The sequence below is a fragment of the Malassezia globosa genome, assembly GCF_000181695.2.
Source record: "Malassezia globosa CBS 7966 chromosome Unknown mgl_sf_4.1, whole genome shotgun sequence".
NCBI classification, from domain to species: Eukaryota; Fungi; Basidiomycota; class Malasseziomycetes; order Malasseziales; family Malasseziaceae; genus Malassezia; species Malassezia globosa.
This window is the reverse complement of record NW_001849869.1, coordinates 182,962-209,443: the sequence shown is the minus strand read 5'-3', so window position 1 is coordinate 209,443 and position 26,482 is coordinate 182,962. Positions and strand designations below refer to the sequence as shown.

General features: G+C 53.5%; 12 protein-coding genes across 12 annotated transcripts; 4 read left to right on the top strand and 8 right to left on the bottom strand.

The window, feature by feature from the left end:
- Positions 1-1,261: 1,261 nt before the first annotated feature.
- Positions 1,262-2,629, top strand: MGL_1845 (uncharacterized protein; the record flags this gene model as incomplete). The annotated part of the gene is made up of 1 exon (XM_001730794.1): positions 1,262-2,629. One exon carries the CDS (start codon positions 1,262-1,264, stop codon positions 2,627-2,629), a length of 1,368 nt encoding a protein of 455 aa, XP_001730846.1.
- Positions 2,630-3,912: 1,283 nt separating this feature from the next.
- Positions 3,913-6,150, bottom strand: MGL_1844 (uncharacterized protein; the record flags this gene model as incomplete). The annotated part of the gene is made up of 1 exon (XM_001730793.1): positions 3,913-6,150. One exon carries the CDS (start codon positions 6,148-6,150, stop codon positions 3,913-3,915), a length of 2,238 nt encoding a protein of 745 aa, XP_001730845.1.
- Positions 6,151-6,414: 264 nt separating this feature from the next.
- MGL_1843 (uncharacterized protein) lies at positions 6,415-7,759 on the top strand (the record flags this gene model as incomplete). The annotated part of the gene is made up of 2 exons (XM_001730792.1): positions 6,415-6,606; positions 6,668-7,759. The coding sequence occupies 2 exons, from the start codon at positions 6,415-6,417 to the stop codon at positions 7,757-7,759; spliced, it is 1,284 nt and encodes a 427-aa protein (XP_001730844.1).
- An 804-nt stretch (positions 7,760-8,563) lies between these two features.
- On the bottom strand, positions 8,564-10,135 carry MGL_1842 (uncharacterized protein; the record flags this gene model as incomplete). Its single annotated transcript, XM_001730791.1, has 1 exon — positions 8,564-10,135. The coding sequence occupies one exon, from the start codon at positions 10,133-10,135 to the stop codon at positions 8,564-8,566; it is 1,572 nt and encodes a 523-aa protein (XP_001730843.1).
- Positions 10,136-10,976: 841 nt separating this feature from the next.
- Positions 10,977-11,464, bottom strand: MGL_1841 (uncharacterized protein; the record flags this gene model as incomplete). The annotated part of the gene is made up of 2 exons (XM_001730790.1): positions 10,977-11,082; positions 11,211-11,464. 2 exons carry the CDS (start codon positions 11,462-11,464, stop codon positions 10,977-10,979), a joined length of 360 nt encoding a protein of 119 aa, XP_001730842.1.
- Positions 11,465-11,804: 340 nt separating this feature from the next.
- MGL_1840 (uncharacterized protein) lies at positions 11,805-14,456 on the bottom strand (the record flags this gene model as incomplete). Its single annotated transcript, XM_001730789.1, has 1 exon — positions 11,805-14,456. The coding sequence occupies one exon, from the start codon at positions 14,454-14,456 to the stop codon at positions 11,805-11,807; it is 2,652 nt and encodes an 883-aa protein (XP_001730841.1).
- Positions 14,457-15,010: 554 nt separating this feature from the next.
- On the top strand, positions 15,011-15,985 carry MGL_1839 (uncharacterized protein; the record flags this gene model as incomplete). Its single annotated transcript, XM_001730788.1, has 1 exon — positions 15,011-15,985. The coding sequence occupies one exon, from the start codon at positions 15,011-15,013 to the stop codon at positions 15,983-15,985; it is 975 nt and encodes a 324-aa protein (XP_001730840.1).
- Positions 15,986-16,041: 56 nt separating this feature from the next.
- Positions 16,042-18,162, bottom strand: MGL_1838 (uncharacterized protein; the record flags this gene model as incomplete). Its single annotated transcript, XM_001730787.1, has 1 exon — positions 16,042-18,162. One exon carries the CDS (start codon positions 18,160-18,162, stop codon positions 16,042-16,044), a length of 2,121 nt encoding a protein of 706 aa, XP_001730839.1.
- A 550-nt stretch (positions 18,163-18,712) lies between these two features.
- On the bottom strand, positions 18,713-19,888 carry MGL_1837 (uncharacterized protein; the record flags this gene model as incomplete). The annotated part of the gene is made up of 1 exon (XM_001730786.1): positions 18,713-19,888. One exon carries the CDS (start codon positions 19,886-19,888, stop codon positions 18,713-18,715), a length of 1,176 nt encoding a protein of 391 aa, XP_001730838.1.
- Positions 19,889-20,264: 376 nt separating this feature from the next.
- Positions 20,265-22,505, bottom strand: MGL_1836 (uncharacterized protein; the record flags this gene model as incomplete). The annotated part of the gene is made up of 1 exon (XM_001730785.1): positions 20,265-22,505. One exon carries the CDS (start codon positions 22,503-22,505, stop codon positions 20,265-20,267), a length of 2,241 nt encoding a protein of 746 aa, XP_001730837.1.
- A 335-nt stretch (positions 22,506-22,840) lies between these two features.
- On the bottom strand, positions 22,841-23,743 carry MGL_1835 (uncharacterized protein; the record flags this gene model as incomplete). The annotated part of the gene is made up of 3 exons (XM_001730784.1): positions 22,841-22,962; positions 23,015-23,424; positions 23,736-23,743. The coding sequence occupies 3 exons, from the start codon at positions 23,741-23,743 to the stop codon at positions 22,841-22,843; spliced, it is 540 nt and encodes a 179-aa protein (XP_001730836.1).
- A 322-nt stretch (positions 23,744-24,065) lies between these two features.
- Positions 24,066-26,417, top strand: MGL_1834 (uncharacterized protein; the record flags this gene model as incomplete). Its single annotated transcript, XM_001730783.1, has 1 exon — positions 24,066-26,417. The coding sequence occupies one exon, from the start codon at positions 24,066-24,068 to the stop codon at positions 26,415-26,417; it is 2,352 nt and encodes a 783-aa protein (XP_001730835.1).
- Between the last annotated feature and the right edge of the window lie 65 nt (positions 26,418-26,482).

The window sequence follows — 26,482 nt, the reverse complement described above, 5'->3', positions numbered from 1 at the left end:
GTCATTGTGAGACGGGAGCAATGAAACTATGGAGCACGCATCTTGATGGTCTTTCGTGGACGCTCATTGGGGGACGATCCCATGTGTGTTCCAGATGTGGCGGCTTCAAATTCACCGTCGTTCTCGTCAATATCGTACCGAATTGCAATATGTGAATACACCGTATCGTCGTCGTCGTCGTGGCCATCATCATCATCATCATCATCTGAGTGTCAGTATACACCAACAAATCCTTAGACACGAACGCACTAGCTTCCCATAATGTATACTGAGTATCGTCGTCATCCTCTTCTGGTGATTCGTGCACAGCATCAATCACCCACAAAGGCGCTCCAAGTTTCCGGTTGAGCAACTGAACTCCGAGCCAGTCCATATAGTCGTCATCACCTTGTAGAATCAGATCCTCTGAATCGTCAGAATCAACGTCGTCCTGGCTCTCATCATCTTCGTCGATCTCAATGTCTTCCTCGGCAGCTCTTCGGTCTGTTTCGTTTCCCACTTGTTCGTTCTCACCCGCATCCGCGTATCCCACAGCTGACACGTATCCTCCAGGCAGCACATGGTATGTAGAATGCTCTGACGAGGATCCCGAAGGTGTTAGATCCCAGTGCCGGAGCTGCGGGAGCATGTAAGTTTCTCCCCTGCGACGATATAACGTAAATCGGCGTGGGTGTTGCGCACGGAACTCTCGCAGTGTCGACGTCGATGGTCTGCCCAGCAGAAGTTGTTGCAAGGATAAAAGACCATCATCTACATCATGACCCGAAACTGCAAGCATGCGCTGTCCCATTGTTGTGGCAAACATGTCATCATCCAGCAAAGCGTCAAGCTGGTCCTCCTCGGTCTGTGCGTCAGCGGAGTCAAGCAAATAGAGCCAAGAACTCGGGTCGTCATTTTCTAGCACAGATGATGGGGAAATCGAAACAACTATCCCATTAGTACCATTCAACACATACGCGAAGGCAGTCCAGAGTCTCCAACCTCCTCTATGAGCACAGACACCATCGTAAATACAAGGTTGATGAAACTAACAAGTGGAAAAACGCCACACACGGTCCGCCGCTGCCGTAGTTGTCTACGTGCGTGAAAGTTGTGGAGGTGTGCATGTCCTCCTTCACGAGTCGTCAAAAATCCTCACGCCCCCTTTCGTAAGGACTTGAGTCTCCACTCGGTGCGCTGACTTATGCCAAATCAGCCGCCAGCGCCAGTCACATGTAAATCCGCCGAACTCTCCACTTCATGAAAGCTTCTGCACGCTGTCATGCCGTCAATATGGGTGTGTTATCCTGGCGCGCCATACACCCACCGCGCGGCGGTGCAAGCAGCTCGACGAGTTCTGGAACCATTGCAATGGAGTGTAATTGATGCAGATTCGAAAGAACGCTCAGATAGCGTCGATGTTCCGACACATGTGGATGCCTATTTGGCAGACTACGACCTTCTTCCATTTGACATATTATTGGGCTCAAGTCAACGGTGCAGTAGCTATGTGATTCGAAAAGCACTAATACGAAAACATCATCTTGCGAAGATATTACACGCATATTCTGTGAAGCATTCGTTGCCATGCAACAAGTCACCGTGTCCACGCACCTGGACACTAGACATTCAATTTGCTGACGAATTGGATGAACTGCTAGCTGACGATTTGTATGACCTGCGCGATCTATTAGAAGAAGGCGATGGAAAAGCATGGTTTATTCTCAAGCCGGGCATGGCTGATCAGGCAAATGGGATCCGTCTGTTCTCTTCTGTACAGCAGTTACGAGATATTTTTGAAGAGTTTGAAGACAAGGACGATGAGAATAGTAGCAACGAGGAAAGCACGAATGCTGTCGTGGCAAGCCAGTTGCGTCACTTTGTCATACAAGAGTACGTGTCAACGCCACTCCTCGTTGCACCTGGCAATCCAGAAGCACCACCGCGCAAATTCCACTTGCGTGTCTATGTGATATGTGTCGGAGGGCTCCAAGTGTATATGCATGATGACATGCTTGCTCTCTTTGCCAGCACGGCTTATCAGCCTCCTAATGTCACAGCACCGAGGGATCTACGTGCACACCTTAGTAACACGTGCTTTGGCGCTCGGCATACAGCACCCACCGACATGAAAGACGGCAACGTTTTTCGCTGGCAGGACCTCATTGGTCGTCCAGCCTATGTGCCAGGTCGTAGTGAGCCTGTGGAACTGACATCAGCCCACATCGATGCCGTGCGCAAATGCGCGGCTGTGTGCATTGGGCGAACGATGGAGGCAGTGGCCCGAGAGGCATCGATCCACTGGCAACTGTGGCCAAATGCCTTTGAAGTATTTGGAGTGGATCTCCTTGTTGGATGTGAGGGTAATGCGGATGGAAATCTTGACCCAGCGTCACTGCGTACGTGGCTCTTGGAAGTGAATGCGGTATGTATACATAAAGGCGGTGGGAGAGGAACAACGCCAGAAAGTGTTTGTTACTTATGCCAGCAACCTGATTTCGCGCAGTCGGGCGATGAATTATCCGGTGTGGTTGATCATGTGTTTGAACGTGTCGTACAAGTGGGTGTGCTCGGTGAATCGCCTTGGCCGGAAGGAGAGAGTCACAATCAATGCACTTGCTGCTTTGCCGCACCTCTGATCAAGTCCTAGGGATGAGAAAACCCACATCATTCGTAGAAAGACATCGAAGGCCCTACTTTAGATCGTCTGCGGCCATGGCATGAGTAGCCAAAGGGCTGGGGTGAACTGGTGCATTGCGGATGGGATTCGGCACATGCGGCGCCCGACGTGTAGACACAGTAGAGGCGGAAGCACTTGCAAAAATTGGCACGGTGACCGATGCGCCTGTCGTGGTCGATGGCATCGGAGAAGTATTTCGTGACGAAACACGACGCCCCCGTGAGCCGTTACCGCGTGCAGCATTGCTGGTAGCGCTATGGCTCTGTGTCTTATCTTCTGCGTCACTTGTATTCGCTTTGCCAGTGTCACCATTTGTACCGATCGTATTTGCGTATGGACTAGAGCTTTTTCGCCGCTTCGATAGATTCTTGACACCCAGGTGCTCGAGTTCTGCGCTTGCTGCACTCCGTCGTAGCTGATCGCGTCGCTGGGCCTGCTTGGCGCGTGCGTCAGCCTCTTCAGCCTTGGCGAGCGCGGTGCCAGGTGCACCAGGGTATCGATCGTTGATCAGTGCAAACATTTCGGCTCGTGACGAGCTGCCCATCTTACTCATTGATGGGTTCCAAGGGGTCATTCTCACAATGATCTCGCAATTGGCATGTGTGCTGGGCTTGCATTGAATCGAACGAAATGCCTTGAACTTGCGCGCATTTCGTACGTGGGGGACCATAATAACAATGCTCACAACGATCTTTGTGCTAGTAAAATGTCGTCAGGAGCACCGTCTTATGGCTGACTGCCCTGACGTGCCAGTCACTCCAGTCCAGTGTCCTCTAGACTCGTTCAGTCCAGCCAAGGCTAAGTGTGGTCTGTGCATTGTCATAGCACGTGATTTTCCGCAGCAGGCCGTGTGGAGTGATGCGCATAGAGACGCATGTTGGTTGGAGGTGCGTTGTGCGTGCCACATGGGAAGTTCTGGTGGACGCAAAGAAAAAAAATCCGTCTCGAATTGGTCACAGAGTTCTTTTTCTTTATACAATGTCATTGACGTCCTGGCTTTAGAGTCACTCGCTCCCTGTGCAAAGCACACCTTCCCCTGGGGATTGCGGGCGCTCGTTGGGACGTAGAAATCGTGCTATACGACCCAGTATGTGCGGCGCTGCGTGTGTGTGTGCATGCACGCGGGCTCTGTAGCCTAGATTCACAGGCTGCACATCTGAAATGTGTCTTCCTGGAAGTCTGGAATCTGAGTCTATAGAGGCAGAAAGAACAAAAAGAAATAGGTAGACCTTATACAGGCGCATTTATGTGCATCATGTAGCATCTTCTACCTGAGAAAATATACGGTTCAGCTCGGCTTCTGCACGGCGATGCGTATGAGATACGTTCGATGGCTGCTGCTGTGCTCTCATAGAGTGGCGCAGGAACACGAATGGATTCTGGATGCTGGACCTTGTTGACTTATCGGACCATTCAAGTGTATCTGAATCTTTGCTGTTGAGGTCGCTGTTACGCAGCGTTTGGTCATGGACGGCCCAAGCCTTCCATTCGTCCACGTCTTTCCTGTACAGGCCTAAACGAAGTCGACGTACAAAAAAGCGGCCGTACGCTGACGCCAACAGGCGCTTTTCATGCTGGACAGCTGACTGAGCAATTTTTTCTTTCGTGAATCCATCTGCGCTGAGCCATAGCGCGTCGGCCACGCGACTGCCCCATGCATCATCACAGAGGTCCAACAGCTTAGGAAGAAGCGCACGAACCAGCATGCGCCGCTGGGCAAATGAAGCAGTCCGGGACGTGAGGGCTGCTAAGACGACATGCACAGCTGTGGATGAACGGCACCAAGTGCCCAGCGGTTCCGTGCATAGACTTTCGTACAGCCATGTCTGATTTGGTTCACGAAGTTGCGCGATGCGCTGTAGCAATACGCTGCCTTGTGTGGTGTAAGGATTAAATCCGATGTCACCACGCTTGCGTTTCGCTGGCGCAGAAGGTTTGGTAGACGAGGACGATGTTGGTGCGTCTTGGTCCTGCATCAAATGCGTATAAGCACGAAGTGTATGTAGACTCAGCACGACAGGTACAAACTTGGCCACTACATCCGCGCTGGGTGCTGACGACGATGATGTGTCGTTGCCAAAGCGGAAAGCACTCTTGATCACACGCATAACTTGAGCTTCATAGGCTTCGGTCTCGATGCTTCGCTCGACAATCGTCTGGAGCACGCCGCAGACCTGCTTCTTGACGAGCTGTTCGCCGTCAAGAGCAAGCTCTTGAAGAGAGAGTGAGAATGGTGTCGATTTGGCAGCATCAGGATCAGCATCAACATCAGCATCAATATGCAAGAGACGCAACACAGTGGCCACGACAAAGTTCGCACAAGGGTGAGCTCCGAGCTTCACGATGCGGCCTTCGAGGTAGATGCGCCAGAATTGGATGAGCGAAGTGGGTGATGCTCCTTGCAATGCACTTTGCAAGACATGCGTCGCTACTGCATCGCGCAATGCAGCTTCCATCATATCGGTCCTAAAGCCACCGTGCTCAGGAAGCGGCCCCAACACACGCGATGTCAATGAGTCGTGACGCCAGGACATATACGCGGCCCCGTCTGGCAAACTCGATTCGAGCTGAAGAAGCATGCTCAACGTCGGCGCAGCGGTTGGCTCCGGTACTAGCGCATGCAGTCGTTCTGTCGTGAGTGTGGAGTGTAAAGAGTCGTAGAGTCGGCGAAGAAGAGAATGGAACATTGGATCGACGTGCAAGGGCTCGTTCGTCGCCGTCGATGAAGAGAGCAGATTATTGTCGTATTCGACCATGGCGGTTTTTCTGTGCTCCTTCGAACGGTACTTTGCGCTGCGCTTCGATCGCAAGTCGGTCAACTGAGTCATCGGCACACCAGCCAAAAGCGCCACTATGCTACGCAGCGTATGGCTCGCAAAAGGTTCAGAGATCATTGCGCTCAAGCAAGGGCCGATCTCTTCATACATGTCATGCACAATTTCAGCCAATGTACGCAGGACGCCCTGATCGGTCCGTGCTGAAAGAGATTCGCATCCCGTATGGACGATGCGTTGGATAGCGGTGAATAGTGCTTGAAGTACGTGCGATCCATATCGATGACGCGCAAGAGTAGTAAAATTGCCTGTCATACGATCAAGAAGCACGCGCAATGGCTTTTCCTGCAGCATGGATGCCATGTTCTCCAGCACAAGCGAGCACGATGGATCTGTCGCTAGGGCCAGCTCGTAGCCATCCATTTCTGATAGCGCTGCTTGCAGCAGCATTTGTGCATCCTCTGGATCTTCTGACTGCATCTTCTCTGTCAGCTGGCCATTCATTTCTTTGAAGTACGATTGCATCTGCGCCGGCACAAATCCAAATGGCGTATTGACATCCTGCGTCGTGACCCATGCTGGGTCGTCTTCGTGCTGTTCAGCTTCATACTGTGAGGTTTCATATGTGTCGACATTCGATTCATTTATATTTTCTTGCATCTCTCTGCGTTTGCTGCGCTTTGGCGCGCGCTGCCGCCGGCGATCTGCCGAGCCCATCACACACGATGCAGTACGAATAGAAACAAAGCGGCGTGCGTCACGTAGAAAAAAAAAGCTATGTGGAGGCCAGTCGAGGTCCAGGCGCATCAAGGTCTGGACGCTTTGGTTTCTCATTCTTGGCGACGCTGCGACTTTGTGTTTCATGAATTGATTGCCATGTGGCACATCTCACATCATGTGCTGAGTCATATTCTGTGTTCGTTCTTATCAGTAAATGGGCCGTGATGCTCCGGTCCTTCTTCGTTCTTCCCCACATCGATCATGTCGACAACTAGCAACGGACGTGTTCTCCTAGCTTACTCTGGTGGTCTTGACACCTCGACTATTCTTGCGTGGCTCATTGATGAGGGCTATGAAGTGATTGCCTATATGGCCAATGTGGGTCAGGAAGAAGACTTTGATAGCGTGCGAGAAAAGGCGCTAAAGTGCGGCGCGAAGGAATTTATTCTAGATGTATGTGCAACTCGAACACTCCTGCCGATGATGTGGACATGGGAACTGACGATTCGGACAGGATGTGCGCCGGGAATTCGTTGAAGAGTTGATATTCCCTGCTGTGCAAGCGAATGCGATCTATGAGGATGTCTACCTGTTGGGCACGTCGCTTGCACGTCCTGTGATTGCGCGTGGCATGATTGAGACGGCTGAAAAGATGAAGTGTGAATATGTGTCACACGGGTGTACCGGTAAGGGGAATGATCAGGTGCGCTTTGAGCTTGCTTTCTATGGCCTGAAGCCGGACATCAAGGTTATTGCACCATGGCGCATCCCGAAATTCTACCAGCGTTTCGCAGGCCGCAGCGATCTGCTCGAGTACGCGGCTTCTAAGGGAATCCCTGTGGCGCAGACGAAGGCCAAGCCATGGTCGACGGATGAGAACCTGTTCCACATCTCGTACGAGGCGGGTATTCTGGAAGACCCCAACACGACGCCTCCAGAGGACATGTGGAAGCTGACACAATCGCCACAGAATGCGCCGAACGAGCCAGAGAAGATCTCCATCGAGTTCACGAAGGGCATTCCGACGCGCCTCACGGTACATGCCACTGGCAACGTTTACACGGACGCGTGTGACCTGTTCCTTCAACTGAACACGCTTGCTCGGAAACATGGCATTGGCCGTGTCGACATTGTCGAGAACCGATTTATCGGTGTCAAGTCGCGTGGATGTTACGAGTCTCCAGGTGCTACAATTCTGCGTGCCGCACACATCGATTTGGAGGGCTTGACACTTGACAGGGAAGTGCGCCGCATCCGCGACCAGATCGTGACGACAAAGCTGTCGGAGATCTTGTACTACGGCTTCTTCTTCAGCCCCGAAAGCCAGTACGTGCGTAGCTGTATTCCTCCCAGTCAGCTCACAGTCAACGGCACTGTGAAGCTGAGTCTGTTCAAGGGCCATGTTTCTATTGATGGCCGTAGTTCCGATGAGCTGCTGTACGACGAGAAGTTCACCTCGATGGATGAGCTGGGTGGATTCGAGCCAGAGGAGACGTCTGGCTTCATTGCTGTGCAGTCGATCCGTCTCAAGCGCTTTGGTCTGGGCCAGTCCGTCAAAGGGCTTGCTGGCACTGACCCCAAGAAAGCCTATGCGATTCCCCAGTAAATCACACGTACTTCAATACGTACCGTAGGATATGATTCATTCATGTGCTCATAGGACCGGGAAGCAGTCCAATGCCGGGTGACCAAGGAGCCGTACGCGTGCCAGTGTCGTATCAGGGGCTCTGGCGGAGCTTCAGGTGACGCTGACTAAGCAGAATTGGGGGGCCTTGGCATTCTCAGCTCTCACACGAAAAGCACACGCAGCATCTGGTAAGCCCTGGCTCTGGTGTCCAGAGTCCGCACACTTTAGCGCTGCGAGCGATACCCGTTGCAACTATTTTGCATGGTGTGGGTATTTCTGCGTACAAGTTCTCTTCGCTCGAAAGGCCTGCGACACTTTGCGACGAAAGTCATGTCCGTTGAAGAGACAATGCGGCAAAAATTGACAGGTGCATTTGAACCTGTGCATCTGTTCATCAGAAACGAGTATGTGAAGAAATGACGAGGCCTTTCGTTACGTGAGTGAATCTGACCAACTAGCTCATCGAAGCATGCGCACCACGCAGCGATGGTCGCGCAAGGCGGAGGAAGTGGCGAGACTCGTATGTACAAGTGCGTCAGGCGCACTGATATGCAGATTTTTTCGTCGAGTTGGTCTCTAAAGCATTTGAAGGAAAACCGCATATAGCTCGACACCGTGCTGTCAACTCACTGCTAGCATCCGAGTTTGATCGTGGGCTGCACGCACTCAGCCTGCGCCTCAAAACACCTGAGGAACTCGCTCGCGAGCAGTCAGCGTGCTGTTCATCGAAGTCGTAAAGAGAAAGAGAGAGAGCCAGGTCACAGATCTATCGTCTTCCCAAGTCTATGCATGTTTAAACGCTGTCGCAGGTGCCTCACTCCCAGCAAGTTCTAAATCATCAATAAAACTGCGACCCCACCAGGCAGATGTGTGCTTTTTCACATAGCACCATAGCTTCTCAGAGTTCGCCTTGCGTGTTTCATGGTCCATCGTAAGTGCGGTGTGGATGGCATCGGCCACCGCAAATCGGTCCCAAGGATTTACAATCAACGAGCCGTTCAATGACTGCGCTGCGCCGGCAAACTCTGACAGAATCATGACTCCATTACGCTCCTGCTGGCATGCGACATATTCGTACGAAACGAGGTTCATTCCATCGCGCGTGCTCGTCACAAGACATACGTCGCTTGCTGCATACAGTGCACACAGCTCGTTAAAGTCGACTGAGCGATGGAGCAAGTGAATCGGCATGCTTTCCACAGTGCCAAAGTGGCCGTTGATGCGGCCAACCGCCTCATTGACCGTCGCACGCAGGTTCTGATACTCTTCCACATCTTGGCGTGATGGGACGGCGATCTGAACAAGCACGACTTTGCCAATCCATTCAGGGTGCTCCTCCAAAAACGTCTCGAGTCCTTGAAGTTTCTGTGGTATGCCCTTGATATAGTCGAGTCGATCGATGCCCACGATGATCTTCACACCTTCAAATCGTCGGGCTAATGTACGTATGCGTTCCTGGACAACGGATTGCTTAAGAGCTGTCTCGAACTGATTGGGATCAATGCCAATCGGATACGTCCGCACCTGAATGCGGCGGCCGGCGAAATCAGCACCGTTGGGGAACGTCGGTAATCCGAGCATACGGACGCATGATGAGAGAAAGTGACGCACATAGTCATATGTATGAAAACCGATCAGGTCAGAAAATAGAATGCCTAGTAGGATTTCTCGACGCACAGGCAAGATCCGATACACTTCACTGCTAGGAAAAGGTGTATGGAGAAAAAAGCCCAGTTGTATATCGCGACGACGAAGAGGCGATTTTGCGGCACGTTCCGAGTTGAAGAATGACATCACATCAAGCGTTTCAAGTCCCATGGAGTTGGTTACATCGATATTAGAGCAGTCACTTGGCACGAGCCGCTCAATGTCGCCATGCTCGAGAAGGGCCGTCAACATCAAGGGCAAGAGCATCAGGTGGTAGTCTTGCACCCAGACACAGTCTCCCGGTTGTAAAACACGCCTCACCGTCTGTGCAAAGCGCAAGTTTGCCTCTCGATATGCGCGCCAGTTGTCCTCGTCGAAATTCATTTCTCCTGGATGGTAGTGGAAAAGCGGCCACAGGATTGAATTAGAAAAACCGTTGTAGTGTCGCTCCCCGACGTCGTCCGGCAGCCATACAGGCTTACACTGGTATTGACGTTCTAGAGTTGCTTCAATGTATGGGACACTGCTCTCGGGTACATTCACGCCGGGCCATCCAATCCATGTAAAGCTCATGAGTTTTTTGGCACCGCTCAACGCTGATACAAGTCCACCTGACGAGTGCTTGAACAAATAGCCACCAGGCACAGATGCATCTTTTGTAATAGTGACCGGAAGCCGATTAGACACAACGATAAGCCGCTTGCTCATGCTGACGGGGCTGGGTATATGGTTAGACGAACCAGGGACGTCAGGAATGTCCTGGTGATGGATCGAGCATCCGGGGTTGGGTCGTTGGGCGAGTGGAGGTCACACGGTGCGTTGGACTCCTGACTGGACTTGGTTTGTCGTGCGGCTCGCATCCAATCTTGGATGCTTCTATGGTGCGTTGTGCGTCTCAGTCTACCAACCGAAATCCACAGCACACGATAGGAATAGTTGCCTGAGCTCACATATAAAAATAGACATTTCTACGACATTGACATGCGCGTGATCATACGTACAGAAATTTGTACGAGCAAGAATGTTGGCAGAGAAATTGTACAGACACAAGACCAGCCCTAACTTTTAGTAGGCCGGGAGAGAGGAAGGACGTCGTTGTCCTTCACGAAATCCAGGTAGTTTTGGCGGCGTGGATCTGCGAGTCGTTTGAACAAGTGCTTCTGAATGCGATCCTCAGGCCTGACAATAATCACAGGCACAGGTGATTGCCAAATAAGCGCCTTGCTTAGGTTGCCAAGAGGCGTGGCACCTAACATTTTCTCCAAGGCCGACACCTGTTTACCTCGTGTGCCAATTGTGAGGCTCTCTGGCCGGTACATGCGCACGAGCTCCAGAATAGTCGACTTGATCGAGCCTTTGAGGAATTCGACGGTGATAGATATCTATTCGCGTAAGTACGATGCATTCAGTTTGACGTGCGGGCTCCTCAAGCGTACCTTGCGCTGGTTATTCAATACACGATTCAGATCGACAATGGAAGAGAGAAGACTATGTGCGCCTTCGCGCGCCATTTTTTGGTCGATATCTGCGGGCATAAGTCACTTGCTTCTCAAGGTGGGAACGTACGATCCTGGTCCCAATCAATCACTCGCGCTGCGACAAGTTCATCACCATCATCTACAAGGTTTTCCATGATCCACTCGAGTGCACGCTCACTGTAGTATGTCGTTAGTCTACTTAGCTGAGATTGATAAAAGGGGAGGGAAAGGGGGGGGGTGGGAGCGGGATTTGCACCCTTCCTCGAGGCAAACGCCCCGGCTTCCGAGTGTCTCTCTATACGAACCTGCTTTCTGTCGCATCAACTGCACACATGAATGTACGAGTATGCTTTGTGCGTGCATATCCTTTCGCCTTCACTTGCAGCGTATACGAGGCATTGCCGCTCACCGTGTCTAGAGCATCGGGCATAGTGTCGAATCCGACGATCCGTTCGTATCCATGCCATACCTCATCGTCCTTCGACGTAGTGCGCGCGAAAAGCGACATGCGCTTGTGCCGAATCTGGCGCGCTTGCTCAGTCGTCGATGATGGTGGCATGCGGGGGGAGTGGAAAGTGTGTCACACGATCGACCCGATACGGAGAGCCCCCAAAATTAGCGCTGCACGGCGACTAACTAAAATGTGGGAAATAACAGGGCGTAGGTGGAAGCATCAATGGAGGTGTGTACATCATCGTTACATCGAGCTGTCAAATTTTTCTATATGTGGACGAGCTTGCAGCCATGACACTTGCACTGAGAAAGTGTGCGCACATGCCCAATTCCTGGTTGACCAAAAAAAAAAACTACAAAGGAATAAGTAGTCATGTATTTATGAACGATGATACTTGACAAAAATGTGAACAAGAAGGGAAAAAAAAATACAGTGACAGCCTAAGCTATCGTGGGGGAAGACCTAACGAAGATAGAGCATTGGCAGAGAATAAGTCCGTGGTCTGGTTGGTAGATGGGTACACGGACGGCTGCGTCATGTTGGGCATCATAGGCTGCATCATGGATGTGTGGCTCATGTTGGATGCAGGCATACCAGAGGGCATGCCTGAGGATATCGAGGATGGCATCGGAGATGGCATGACTGACGACATGTTGGACGTCAGACCAGCAGGCATACCAGACGGCATTCCAGGTACCATGCTCGAAGGAATGCCGGGAGTCATACTAGAAGCTAACGATGATGGTATATCCGCATTCATGCCTGAGGGAAATCCAGAAGCCATCGGATGGTTTTGCATAGGCTGATTGTTTGTGGTTGTTTGACCCAAATTCGGTATGAAGCCATTCATGGGTGTGCGCATTGTCGACGGCATCATCGTCTGTGGCTGGAAAACCTGCGCCATATTGAGCATCGAGTGGTTCATCGCTGCGGGATTTGTCAGAGCTGCCGTTGGTTGTATGGATGGTGGCATTGTTGCTGGGCCCATGCCAGCCATAGGACTTATCCCCGCGGCGCCACCAGCGGTTGTACTGGTCGTGCTTGGAACAGTAGCGTTTGCGACGCTCGCGGCGTTTGGCATCGAGTTTGCTGTCGCTGGCAAAGGAATCATCCCGCGGGTATTAGAGGCCGTGGGTGCCGTGGATGCACTGAGCTGTGGGAACGGAACGGGCGACGAAAACACAACTGCCATAAGACGAGGTGCAAGTCCCGCTTGCGTTGGAGGGAGTCGTGAACCTGTCAGCGCGACAATTAAGATGCCACATCCAGCATGGCCGTGCTGGATGAACGCAGCTCTTCGGCTCTGCTCAAGCATTGTCGTGAGCATTTGGTAGTTTGTGGCATTGTGCTCTGAACCTTTAATGATCAGGTTCTGTGGAAAAGCACGAAGTGTTAAAAGAGCACAAGGCAAACGATGTGCTGAAATGTGCTGCTGGAGCTGTGCTGAATCGATCGGCACGAATCCATCGATGTTCATCACATTGGGCCATGGCAACGCCAGTTGCTGTTTGACGTACATGCCGCCACATGTGGCCGTTACGAGTGTAAAAAGAGGATCCATTTGCGGCGACGTCGACCATTTAATAATGCCCTGCCAAGCTAGTTGCGGTCGTGACGATTCATCGGATGAAGGCATTTGCGGGCGAGACGCCATGGCCGCTGGCACAGCCATTTGGGCTGTGGGGGATGGAGTCACGTTGCCCGCCGCTGCCGCCGCCGTCGCGGGCGGAAGATATGCAGCTCCCATGTTCGGCATCTTGTCGCTGGTAGATGTAGGTCGCACATTGCTAGGTCCACCGAGTTTCACACCAGCCTCTTTGGCCTCAGCATCAATATTTGAAAGTGCCTGCAGGATTGAATTCAGATCGGGCACCTTGCCCACACGCAGGCGCTCCGCTTGCTGCTTCAGCGCCATTTGCTGGCCAACAATGCGTTGGCGAATCTTTTCGTAGTACTGCGGCGGCACATGAACGGTCCCGTTCGGCTTCACATTCGTAGCAACATAGCGGGCAAGGTTCTTGAGCATGGTTGCCTGCTGCTGCTGTATGAGCATGATGCGGTTGAGCGACGCCTGGTCCAGCTTGAAGGTGGGGGTGGTAGGTGTCGGAGGCTGTCGAGCACGTTTGTTTGGCGAGTCAGCCGCGAGATCAAGACGCGGACGCTTTCGTAAGAGGCGCGCGACATCGGATCCCGTCAGCAGTACAGAGACACTCGATGGGAGTTTCTTGGGGCTATCCAGCAGGTCTGAAGGAGACACCTGCTCGTCAGATGCACGCGGCAGACAAAGGGTATCATGCGCTGTTTGTGCGAGCGCAGCACGTGTCTGAAGACCCGTTTCGTCTTTGTGGCTGCTGTAGATGACCGTGCCAATGTTGAAGCGACGCTTATTTAGTTCTTGTACAAGCTCTGGAAACGTACAGGCATCGAGGCTTGCTTGTCGATGCATGAGCGGCCGCAGATTCGCTGGCGATACGGGAAGTTGCTGTGGCACACTTTGTCCGATGGGTGTGGCCGCCGCGTTCGAGTCCAAAGCGATAATCTGCATGATATGTCGAGCAAGTATCACCGGGTCTTTTCCGCGGACCGCTGAACGAGCAAATGGAACGGTAATCGATGGCTTTTCGCGTGCATCTACTAGGTCCATCGCAGCTGCAAGCGCATCTACCAGCGAAGACTGTCGTGGCGAGTCGTCGAGCTGTGCCATGTCATATATGCTGGTATCACGAAGAGTTTCTTGCACACGTGAAAGGAAATGGCGAATTGTGAGGAATGGTACACATGTCACTGCATCAAGTGAGCGTAGCGGTTGCGCTAGGGCATCAGCATCCATCGAACGATACACGACACCGCCCACAAGGAAATTGGATGTTCTGTACAGCTTGGACATTGAGCGCAGGAGCGGTTCTAGCGTGTGTGAAAACACGTCATCGAGGGCAAGACGCAGTTGAGGACTATCGTGGATAAGGCACACAAGAAGTACTTCCGATGCGACCCGAGAACTAGTGGCATCGTGCGGTGATAGAGCCGTCGATATCGTTGCCTCAGATACCACGGGAGAAATATTTGCGGGCGATGACAACATTGTAACAGTCGCCATTGGCAGCAGTCACACACACACACACAAACACTCGTTCTCTAACTTGATCTCAAGCGCCTGGACCTGATTTGTTCTTCCAACCGTTCTTGTTCTCAGAGTGTGACAGCGAGCCAAGGTCGCTTTAGGAACGTCAAATCAACACGTAGCCTTCTCTCATCCAACGCAAGAATCGCTCGCTAATTTTGCTGTCCCTCGCTCGTCGCCAAGCAGCTAATGCTTTTAACCTTCTTGTGCTTAGTCATCTGCACACAGGCCATGCATGTTATACGGGTGAGATGCAAGCCAGTGACAGCTTGCAAAGGGAAAGGTGTACCTAATTTGTGCGATGGCCCTGCGTGGCTATGTCTTTACATAGTCATATTTCCCGTTCTTCATGGCGCCGGAGGCCATTCGACTCGCTCGGTGTGTCTGTCTGTTGGCCACGCGAGATTTGTCCTTCCATCTCCACTGGGCTGTTGATAGGCAAACACTCCATTCCATTGACCACGCATCACCTAACGTTCAAGGACGCCGTGATTTTTGCGGGGTAGGGACATTCATTTTTTGTGCCAAAAATGATCGAGACTTGCCTCTGCTGGGTCGGCGGCATCTTTATCGTGACATGCATCGCTTATGTGGTGTATGTGGCTCTTGAGGTCCACGTGTTTCCTGGCCGCTCGCTCACCACGTACGGAGCAAATCCCAAGCTGCGAGGTGCGGGAAGCTGGGCGCTCGTCACAGGTGCAACGGACGGTATTGGGCGTGAGTTTGCGATGCAGCTCGCCGCGCGTGGATTCAATATTGTGGCTGTAAGCCGCACAGCGGAGAAACTTGCCATCCTCAGCAAGGAGATCGAAAGCACAATGCCTGGCATAAAAACCTGCTATTATGCGATGGACTTTTTAAGTGCAGGCAATGCTGAATACGAGGGCTTAGAGCAATTGATTCGGCACTTGGACATTGCTGTTCTGGTTAACAATGTCGGCCTGTCACACACGATGCCAGTGAATTTCCTCGAGATGGATGGGCGAGAATTAGCCTCGATCTGCCAGGTGAATATTGTTGCTACAATGCAAGTGACCCGTGTTGTAGCGCCACACCTTGTAAGGCGCGGACGTGGACTGATTCTGAATCTTGGGTCGTTTTCGGGACAGTGGTCTACACCACTTTTGGCGACGTATGCTGGCTCGAAAGCCTTCCTGATAGCATGGACGCAGGCACTCGGCGAGGAGATGCGCCGCTCACACGTGGATGTTCAGCTCCTTAACACCTACTTCGTTGTAAGCAGCATGTCAAAGGTGCGCAAGCCATCGATGATGGTTCCGACGCCGAAGAACTTTGTACGCTCTGCTCTCTCACGCATTGGCCGTTCTTCTGGCGCTTTGGGTCGTCCTTTCACGCTCACACCGTTTCCATCGCATGCATGGCTCGACTGGGCTGTGGAGCACTTTGTTCCGCGCTGGTGGCTCTTACGTCAAGCGTACGACGTGAGCTTGGACACGCGCCGACGCGCCATCCGCAAGGCACAGCGCCTGGAAAAGTCACAGTAGGCCATCGCTAACGAGCATGTACTAGCAACAGGTCAGCGTTACGGCATCTACATGGTTTATGTGCGAAGACGACTGATGAGTTCATAGACGCGTCGGAACTGGTAGGTAAAATGTACGGGATACAAGAACGGGCGCAAGTCAAAGCGGTTGTCGTCCGGACTGTAAGATTCTGCATGGTATGCGGGTGTCAATGTAGTCATTTTGTGCCGGTTGCGCGCATACTCGAAAAAGAAGAGCTTGACTTTCGCGGCTATGGCATCGGGCGCCAAAGTAGGCCACATGGAGAACAATTTGACACACATGCTATACGGTCCACACTTGTTCATTTTTCGCAGGCGACCCATGATGGACAGCTCGTCGTATGTCATGCCCATATCAGCCTCGTCACTCTGCACATACTCAGCAGTGATTGGCTCAAGCTCAGCAGTAGGGGGGGCAGAGAGGAACGATGCAAGCACAGGCAACCCCATCGCCTTCTCTGCATAACCAATAAAGCTGCGCAAATCGTTTTTCGAGATGCTTCCGATGGGGTTGAGATCGGCCGCGGAGTTGTCGTACTTGGTCAAATACCCGCGCAAACTTTCATCCACATTTGCACTTCCGAGGACAAGAAGTCCGCCAGTTCGTCCCTGGACCCAAGGTGCGAGTTGTGCAAACAGATATGCCAGGACCATACGCGAACGTGCTTGGATGTTTTGCAATGCCAAGTTTTCCGCCGTCGTGCCGCCATGAATTTTGAAACGCGGTGTGCGCTTTGTCACAAACGAGAACAGATTCAATAGGGCAGTGACGACTGAGTCAATGTCAAAGGCATAGTGATACGAGCCGATTGCTTTCGCAAGTTCAGATGCACGACCGCGCGTAGCTTGACTTGAGTTGGTCGTCCCCATGTAGCAAGTTACAAATAGGCGTTCGGCCAATGCCTGTGGCGAAGAAGGTAGCCATGGCTCAGATGTTCCAGTTACTTGTCGCATATCCTTGATGACCTGGTCATTCCCTTTTTCACATGCCGCATGCACAAGTCGGCACATACTGTGCACGATAACAGCCGTCGCACACGAGTCAATACCGCCCGATAAGGGCAGCAAGAACCCTTGTGTGCGTGAGCGACGCACATAGTCCCAGAGCCAGCACGCAGGACCCAAAGCTATTTCCTCCTCAGGCTTGTAATAGTGGACATCGAGAGGCTTCGACAACGTCAGTGACGGCTTGTCGATTAGCCCGTGCGTCATCTTCATCGGCACATCTACGCGAGCAGGACCACCATGACCCATGTGCAGAGCCGAGTTCCCAGCAGCCAGAGCGCAAGCCTGCATTCCGCGGCTCTTGGACGTGCGATGCGCGCGGACATCTGCCAAGTCGACCGTCGCAGTAACGACGTCGACGTCGTCCAGGCCAAACTGGTCGCCTTGTGCAACAATATCGCCATTCACGGCAATGAGGGCACATCCATCATAGTACAGACGGTCTCCGTCACAACCACGTTGGTTCGCATACAAGTACACGCCACCAAGCTTGAGTGTAGCTTCGCGGATCAGTTCGACGCGGCGATGAAGTTTTCGCAACTCATGGTGACTCCCGCTGGAGTTCAAGATGATCTCTGCACCAGAAAGAGCGTGCGTGATGTGTGGTGATGCTGCTGTGAACAGTTCTTCGCAAAGTTCGACGCCCAGCACCGTGTCGCAGGTAGCGAGGAGCGCATCACCAATAGGCACGTGCGTTTGGCCGGTGATGTCTGTGATGAAAGATGGCAATTTATGAGACTCTGTGTGTCCTAAGCGCATCCATGGGCTGAAGAAACGCATTTCCCGGTAATTTCCATCGTTCGCAAGCCATATCTTTGGTCTTATGTGCAAAACACGTCGGTTCATCACGGCAATGCGGCAATTGTATAGGACGGAGCCGTGGCTGACAGGCATGCCGAGATCACATAGAATGCCATTGGTCACGTCGGATTGAAGAATTTCTGCAAGCACTTGCCACGAGTGCAGTTCTGTATCGCTCTCGAGAAAGTGATCGTAGCAGCCATATCCTGGGATCTCGAGCTCAGGACCGATCCTCAATGTGCTACCAGCTGACTTGGCAAGCTCAATGGAACGCACAATCCGATCGCGATTTCCATCGAAATCCAAGGCCCACTGATTTAGTGAGCATGTCGACACGGTAAGGCGTGTCATGATTCGTGTATTACCGAAAGGATACGGACGTAAGGCCTGTACGACGTCGTAGCAGTGTATCAAGCGGCAACGCGGCCAATGTGGAGAACCAATATGCAGAACTACGGCCTGGACATGTGCATCATGGCCAGAGCAGCCGGCCAGTGTGCACAGCGTGTACGGCGTGTTGGCATAACTGCACTAACCATGTTGATTCGTACGAGATTTTACGCACATAGATACAGGAATGCTATGCTATGATCCATGGGCCAATCCTATCTAGCAAGAGAAAGCAGTCTGCTGGACAGGCCCTTTCATATATGTATGTACATGAATGAATCCCGGGTATGACTTCCCGAGCACAGGTACCATAGGTTGATTGGGCACACAGATGCCACACGGGCTTTCCGTTTTGCGACAGGTGCCTAACTAGTCTGTCCGCCCATCGTTTGTTTCGACTTTGCCCCGACCCCCTTCGCCACAGAAAGCTGGAAGAGCATAAACGCGGTCACTTTCGTTCGCCACTTTCGTTCACTCTCCATATGCAGACATCACACAGACAGGTATTGCTTCATCTTTTCAGTGTGTGGCCGCAAAGTCTCACGACGAGACTATGTACTGGACGGCCATCTTCCACGGGTTCCACACACTCGTCCAGTACTTCACTTGCAGCCCCATAAGCGGACTGCCAATGCTTTAGGAGAGCACTAATTTCGCCAGGCTGGATTCGTGCAGCCACAGGAGGTGAGTTATATGTTGTTGATAGGGCCGACAGATTTCGACGAGGAATATTGGCGTCAGGTTCATGCACAAAGTGGCTCAGCACAATGAGTCCATGCTCCGCTACGATGCGCGGCAGGTTCCTTAGACATGCGCGAGGCCAGAAGCGGATGAGCCACACGATATCGTAGTGCGAATGGGGTAAATGTGCTGCAGCCCACGTGTCGAGAGACATAGCATCGGAAGGGTTTGTCCCACGTGAGCCGAGTGCCCGGACGAAACCGTCATCGGTGATATCAGCTACTGCCATGGCATTGCACGCACATTTTTTGCTTGATGGCGATGGATCCCAAAGTGCATGGTCTTGGAGAAGTTGGGCCGCACGATCTAGCGCGGCGCGCCATCGGTCCACACATGTCGCGTGCCAAGCACGCGTAGATGTGCGCTGAGCATGAACAAGAGCATAAGTGACATCTCGTCCAGCGCCACAGCCGAGATCTAGTAGCGCAATAGGCTCTGTCTCCGATGCATTCACGCAATGTTGGACAACGCGAGCAATGACAGGGGCAGGCGAAAATAGCAGATCCGGCAGATCTTTAGTGCCCATAGGCGTCCATATGTGCGCAGCTGTTGCGGCAGTGGCAAGCTGATCTAGGGTGATGAATGCCAGGGGGTGCGGCAGATCCACCAGATGCTGAAGCTCGCCGTTTAGGAATGTCTCCTCACCTGAGATGGATGAAGTGGATACATGCTCATGCTTGTAGACTCCCAGAATCCCAATAATAGCCCATCGTTCTGGCGGCACAAATGCGCTGCGCACATGCGTAGCGCAAGAGGCATTACAGACAATGAGAAATGGTACATGTCGTGCAGGTAGAGTGCTGAATCGCGTGCGTAGCGCGTCTAGTCCTTCTATACATACGGCATGAGAAATGTGCCCGTTGCTGAACTGTTCATGGTCACGAAGGTCCAGGCATAGTTGTGGAGTTGCATCGAGAAACCTATGCCATATGGGAGCCCAAGCCATTTACAGAGTTAGGATTGGTGGGTGGGCGTCGAACGAACTTAACGAGCTCATGATACGTAAATGAGCTGTTTCGAGAAAGGATGACGCGCCCTCCTCCACATGAGGTGGATGATAGTAATATGCATGAATAATTTTATACTAGCAACCAGATACGGGGGTAGTGCAACAACAAGAGGGATTATGAGAAGGCGGGAAGACAGGGAAACGGGGCAAAGGGAGACAGAAAAAGAAAGACAAGGTGTGGAAGGGTTTCGTGAATGTTGGTGAAAAAAAAGAAACAGTATGTGCCCACTGTCGGGACGAACGGATGTAGAACAGGGATGCATAGCAGAGTCCGGATGCTGGAATGCAGTGTACGCACCGATGACAGGACGTATTACCGGAGCTTGGGCGCACGGTGCGGAGTACGACGCAAACCAAACGAAAAGCTTCCAGGACCACGTAGCGGCGAACCCACTTTGGAGGGTGTATCTTGACCAAGTGGTGACGCCTTAGCATTTCCACGGACGCGCTGACGAAGCGATGGCGATATGATGCGCATTTCACCTTCATGGTCAAGGTCATCATCCTCGTCGCGCTCGGAACTCGAGTGGAACGACACACCTGTACGCAGTGGAGAAGGACGGCTTGCGCTCCGCAGGATGTGGGGTGAGTCCAAGGTTGTAAGACCCATCATGTATCCACTGAAATCGCCGCCGCCCAACAAACCACTACCCGACATGTCGCCACCACCACTGCCTGTCGCGGATGCACTCAAGCCACCTAACCCACCACCTGTTCCGCGCAAGAAACCATGAATGCTCGGTGTAAGGCCCAAAGGCATGCGACTGAATGGCGTGCCGCCACCTGCGCCCAAGGGTGTCATATGGACGTTCGATGAGAATGAGGGTGTGAATCCTGTGCCACCTCCCTTCGTAGCAGAATGTGGTGCAAGACCCAGACTCTGCGTAAGGTTCAGGTGCTGTGGACTTGAGAACTGATCGCCGCGCGATGCACGAACGGATCGCACAGACGGACTCGCCGGTGCATCTGCACGCGAAGCCTGACCACCGAGGCCGAGTTTGCGTGGTGACGGCTCGATGCGTGTGAATGCGGCGAACTTGGAACGCTCAGAGGGTGTGCGCTTTGTCAACGACGACGGAGGATGCGGGAAGGGTAAGAACCGACGCGCCGAATCTGGCGCGGTCCGAGAGTCAGAGGGGCTGTGCATTGTACCGTACAACGAGGGTGGATTCGATAATGCACTGCGCAGTGGTGTTGACTGCAGCGGTGAGGGCATGAAAAGCTTGCTATCGAGGAAGCCAGGAGACTTGACGATGCCCGCACCTGCGTCTGTACGCCAGTTCTGACTCGAGGGGATGTTGATATCTCGAGGAGCGAGGGCCGTTCGATTTGGCGCACTCGACGACGAAGAGGTCACTGCTGGCGCTGCTGATGATGCTGATGCTGATGCTGGTGGTGGTGCTGGCGGTGGAAGGTGTATTGGCATGTGCATGCTTGAAGAAGAAGGCGGAAGGGATGGCTTGGTCACACTGTGCATAGTGCTAGCCATTTCTTTCGAGAGTGCATCGAATTGATCGACGTCGGGATCGCTGGGCGTCGGCGTGGCAGTGTCGGTGGCGACAGACGCCCCGCGATTCGCTGCAGCTACGCGCCGTTCCTGTTCACGTTTTTTCCGGGCCCAGCGGCGCTTACTCTCGAGCATGCGTTCCCGACGCTCAGCAGCGTTGCGAGGCCGGTTCATATCACGGTCCCAACGAGTGCGACGTGGCTGCACACTTAGCGGGATCGCATGTTTGTCCTGGAGATGCCTGCGCCAAATACTGCGTGCATGTTTGCCTGTGTATCGTTTCTCACAGTGTGGGCACACGAATATGTTGGGATTCTGCCCGCCTTCGCCGTCATTTTGCGCTTGGCGAGAGAGCGCCAAAAGATCATCCATGCTTGTTGTGGTACTTTGCGCCTGAGGATGCATAGATGACGGTGCATCTGACGTGACGGACGACAGGGTGCTCCATGTGTCTGAGAAAGAGTCGGCGCGCGACGACTCGATCAACGAGGGAATATGTTCCTGTTGCTGCGCCATAGGATACGACGGCGCCATGCCAGGCGGCACATGCATGAGCATCGGGAAGCCTTGGGCATCAAAGAACGGGTACGTGCTACCAGGGCCAAAGGACAGCACAGAAGAGTAACCGGGCGCTGGCTCGGGATGCATCGGGACATGAAAAGCAGTTGATGGCGGGTACATCGCATGGGGCGGCGGTAGATGTGCATGCGTGGATTCAGGCGTCGTCGCACTAGCCGCTGTACCTGCTCCTGTGGTATTGCCAGTGCCGGCGGCACTAGTTCCCGCTGGTACAGGCGGTGGTATGAGAGAATGTGGTGGAAACATACCGTGCTCAGCACCGGAGTCATTTCGATACATCATGCAGCGCGAGGGAGATTGACTGTGGATCGGGCGTTCGTGCAAAGAGAGTCCCATGTCCCAATACAAGGCGGGCGAAGTACCAGCGCCGCCACTGGGGGCGGCAGGAGCAGCTGGCGGGATTCCTGAGGCCCAGAGCCACGCAGGCACATCGCGACTGGTGCTGGAAGGTGCTTCCAGCGATGTCATCGATAACATGTACGCGGCACTCTCGACTGGGCGGGAAAGTGGGCTGAACGAGGGCGTGTGTGAACGAGACAGGGACGTCAGGCCAGAAAAGACGGCCGCACTGGCTGTTGCAACAGCGTCAGCAGCACCAGTGCCAGAACCAGCGGCGATGACGCTGACGACGTGGGCAACGGCGTAGCAAGACAAGCCCAGTCCTAACTGAGCAACGCTACAGATACCCAGAAATCGGTAGCCAACTGTGCGCTTGTTCACGAATTTCAAATAACAACACACAACATAAATAACAATCACAACAACAATAACAACAACACTCGGCCTCGTGTCATATCACGTGACTATAAACATGCGAAGCCGCCGGCCGCTGCAAACGCCAAGGCGCCGAGCGTGATCAGCAAGGCAGAGCTGGGGAGTGGTGGCGAAGAGCGCGAAGCACCGTTGCACGAATTGCATGTCCATTCTAGCGGGTCGAGTGTATGAGTATGGCGTCGTGCGGTTGTTGTGCGACGTACCGGACAAGGGGGTATATTTTTTGGGAAAATACATGGAGAACTCGGCCATATTGTTTGCCTGGAACTCGCCGCCTTTCGCGACGCCTGTAGGACCCTTATCATCATAGATAATGAGCCGATACTTGTCAGCGACAAGATCTGGGCCCCCGTGCTTCTGGGCATCCATGCGGTAGCCATACGGATACCAAGTGACGGACTTGGCATCGCCTGGGATCCCACTTGGCGATGGCGCAATGGGGTACGTGTTGCCATTTTTGGAACATGACGCTACAACGTACAGGCGCGACGGCGTCGCTGTGAGAGAGGTGAATTCCCAGCCAAACGTGATGGTTTCATGTGGAGCGATCTTGTAGTAGGAGGCTTGCGCTGTCTGAGCTGGCTCTGTTATAGACAAGCCACCAGCAGGTAATCTGTTGTTGTCATCGTCAGCACGTACAGCTAGTGGGGCTGTTGGAACTGCTGTGGATATGTGCGACAGGGAGCGTGCTGTTGGAGTGACTCTGGCCGCACCTGTGAGGTTGCAGCCAAGAACGAGGACCGTCGTAAGCACAGCAAGCCATGGTACACAACACCCCGTGCATATGATGTTTATAGCACTAGCAATGATGTTCAAACGATCTGTCCATGTCATAACGCGCTCTGCAGAGGGAGGGAGGGGGCGTATTCCAGCGCGGCTGGCTCCTACGGCTCTTACGCCTTGGCTGCTATGGCAACGACGCACTTGAGCATCGCGGACGAGGGGGGTGGAGGACCACGTGGATATATCTCATGCGCATATTGTACGGAGTTTGATTCGCTCCATTGTGCAGACACCTGCGTCCAGTGTAGAAAGTGAAAAACATCTGGTGGATTGTCGGTTGTAGGTAGCACCCAACGGGGTGGGCCAAGCTACGCAGCCGACAGACGGGGACGGACGTCGGCCCTCCAGCTGTGAGACAAGCCAGCCAAGTCCACATACGTCGCCTCCATCCGCTTATCCTTTTTTTTAGGGACACGAGCCGCGTAGCCCACGCCTCGTTGCTCGTGAGGAGCCGTTTAGCGGAGGGACAGTATGGCTATATTTGGGAAAAAGCGGTCTGACAAGGACCGCACAGCCAAACAGGGGTCATCTGACGCGCCTGGTGCGATCGTGACGGATCCCAACCAAATCCATGCGAATGCGCCGACACTAGGACTTCGACTCCCTTCGCATACTCCGCAGCAACAGCAACAACAACAACAACAACAACAACAACAACAACAACAACAAGGCGGCCGAACGGGCTTCGTGTCGCGTATTGGATCGAACCCACGCAGTGCTAATGACCCCCGCGAATCCTTCGAAGACACGAGCTTGATGTCACATATGGTGACGGACTCTAGCATACGCTCGCCTGGGCGGTTGCAGACCGCTCACGTCTCATCATTATCTCATACCGGAGGTGGAACTATGGCAATGCCTTCGGGATCGATAGGTCATCCAAGTCCGGGTATAGCTGCTGCCACGGGCCTCACAAGTCCTGGCGGTGTGTATGGTACACCCATGACGGCAGGTGCAGCAGGCGTACTACGGCCGTCCATGGATGACGGCTCAAGATCATCATCACAACCGACAACAGCAGCCGCAGCCGCAGCCGCAGCAGCTCTCGCACAACGACAGCAGCAGGCTCCGATGCCTATGACAGGTGAATTGCCAAATGGCTCAATGCCTATGCCAGCACGAACGCCGCCTGTTGCAGGAGCTGGCGCAGCAGCAGGGNTGGGACCAGCTATGACGACGCCACCAGCGCCGTCAACGCCGGAGCGGATGCGACAAGCGAATGTGGTGTATCCGTGGGGCAAAAAGTATGTGACGATGAATCCACCGCGCTTTCTAGACGAGACGCGAAGACCGCCACCAGGTGTACTGAGTCCACCGCCATTCCCACGTTATGGGCACGCGACGAACCAAGCTACAGGGTCGAATCACGAGGTGTACATCTTTGGTGGTCTCGTACGAGACAGTGTGAAGAACGATATGTACATTATGCGCATTGAGCCTGTGCAAATCCAGCGATCCAGTGGCATCAAGATGGACATCGCACTGAATGCCACACTTGTTCAGACGTCGGGGCACGCACCTCTGCCGCGAGTAGGACACGCTGCTGTACTTGTATCGAATGTGTTTATTCTATGGGGAGGTGATACCAAAATGCGTGCAGAAGATCCCCAGGATGAAGCCCTATACCTGCTGAACTTGAACAACCGGGAGTGGACACGCGTTCTTGCGCCTGGCGTGCAAGGAGCGCCGGGACCGGTTGGGCGCCACGGACATACGCTTTCGATCATTGGCTCCAATCTGTTCGTGTACGGTGGACAAGTCGACGATGAGTACTATGATGAGCTGTGGCGCTTTGATCTCAACACGCTCAAAGACACGCCTGTATGGCAGCATGTGCAGACGCCAACAGGCGGTCCACCGCGGCGTGCAGGACACTCGGCCGTCGTATACAAGGAGCGCCTGTATATTTTTGGCGGTACGGATGGGCAGTACCACTATAATGATACGTGGTGCTTTGACTTTGCGTCTATGACGTGGTCTGAGCTCAAATGTGTGGGGTATATCCCGACGCCACGCGAAGGCCATGCAGCGTGTATGGTGGATGATATTATGTACATTTTCGGTGGTCGTGGCGCGGACGGCAACGACCTCGGCGATTTGGCGAGCTTCAAGATCTCAAGTCACCGCTGGTTCATGTTTGCACACATGGGCCCAGCGCCATTTGGCCGCTCAGGCCACACCATGGTGAGTGTACAGAATCGTGTGCTGGTGATTGGTGGCGAGTCCTTTACGGGTGAAGCACAGGACGAGCCGACTGGTCTGCATGTGCTTGATACGTCGAAAATCAAGTATCCCATCAAGACAGAGCGGTCAGGAGGTAGTCTCTCGAAATCGTCTACGTCGGACGAAGCAGCGATGCAGCCACCGCCACAGTCACAGTCACAGCTACAGTCACAGCTGCAGCCGCAGCCACAGCCACAGCCGCAGCCGCAGTCGCAGCCGCAGTCGCAGTCGCAACTGCAACCACAGCTGCAACCACAGCTGCAACCACAGCCACCGACGCCTGAATCCGCGCATCCGACAAATCCAGAGCACTCCTCGGATGTTGCACATGGAGCCGAGGCCATGCGCCATTCGGATCCACACTCGGCAGATGGAATCTGCGCTGTCGACGGCGGGAGCCGCGGCCGTCCCATCGACAGGTGCTGGTGCTCCGCCGGCTCCCGCTACACCCGGCTCTGCCCAGATACCTGCACCGCTCACGCCATCGACACCGGGACAGACGCCTATGACAACGATGAACAACGCTCACGAGCGTACACCCGTGTCTGTGACGCCATTGCTGCGCGAGAAGGAGTCGAATGGGCTGACGAGGTCGCCTGAGAATGATGCACAACCATCATCGATGCCGGACTCCTCGGCCCCTGCGACGTCCGATGCCGTCGCTG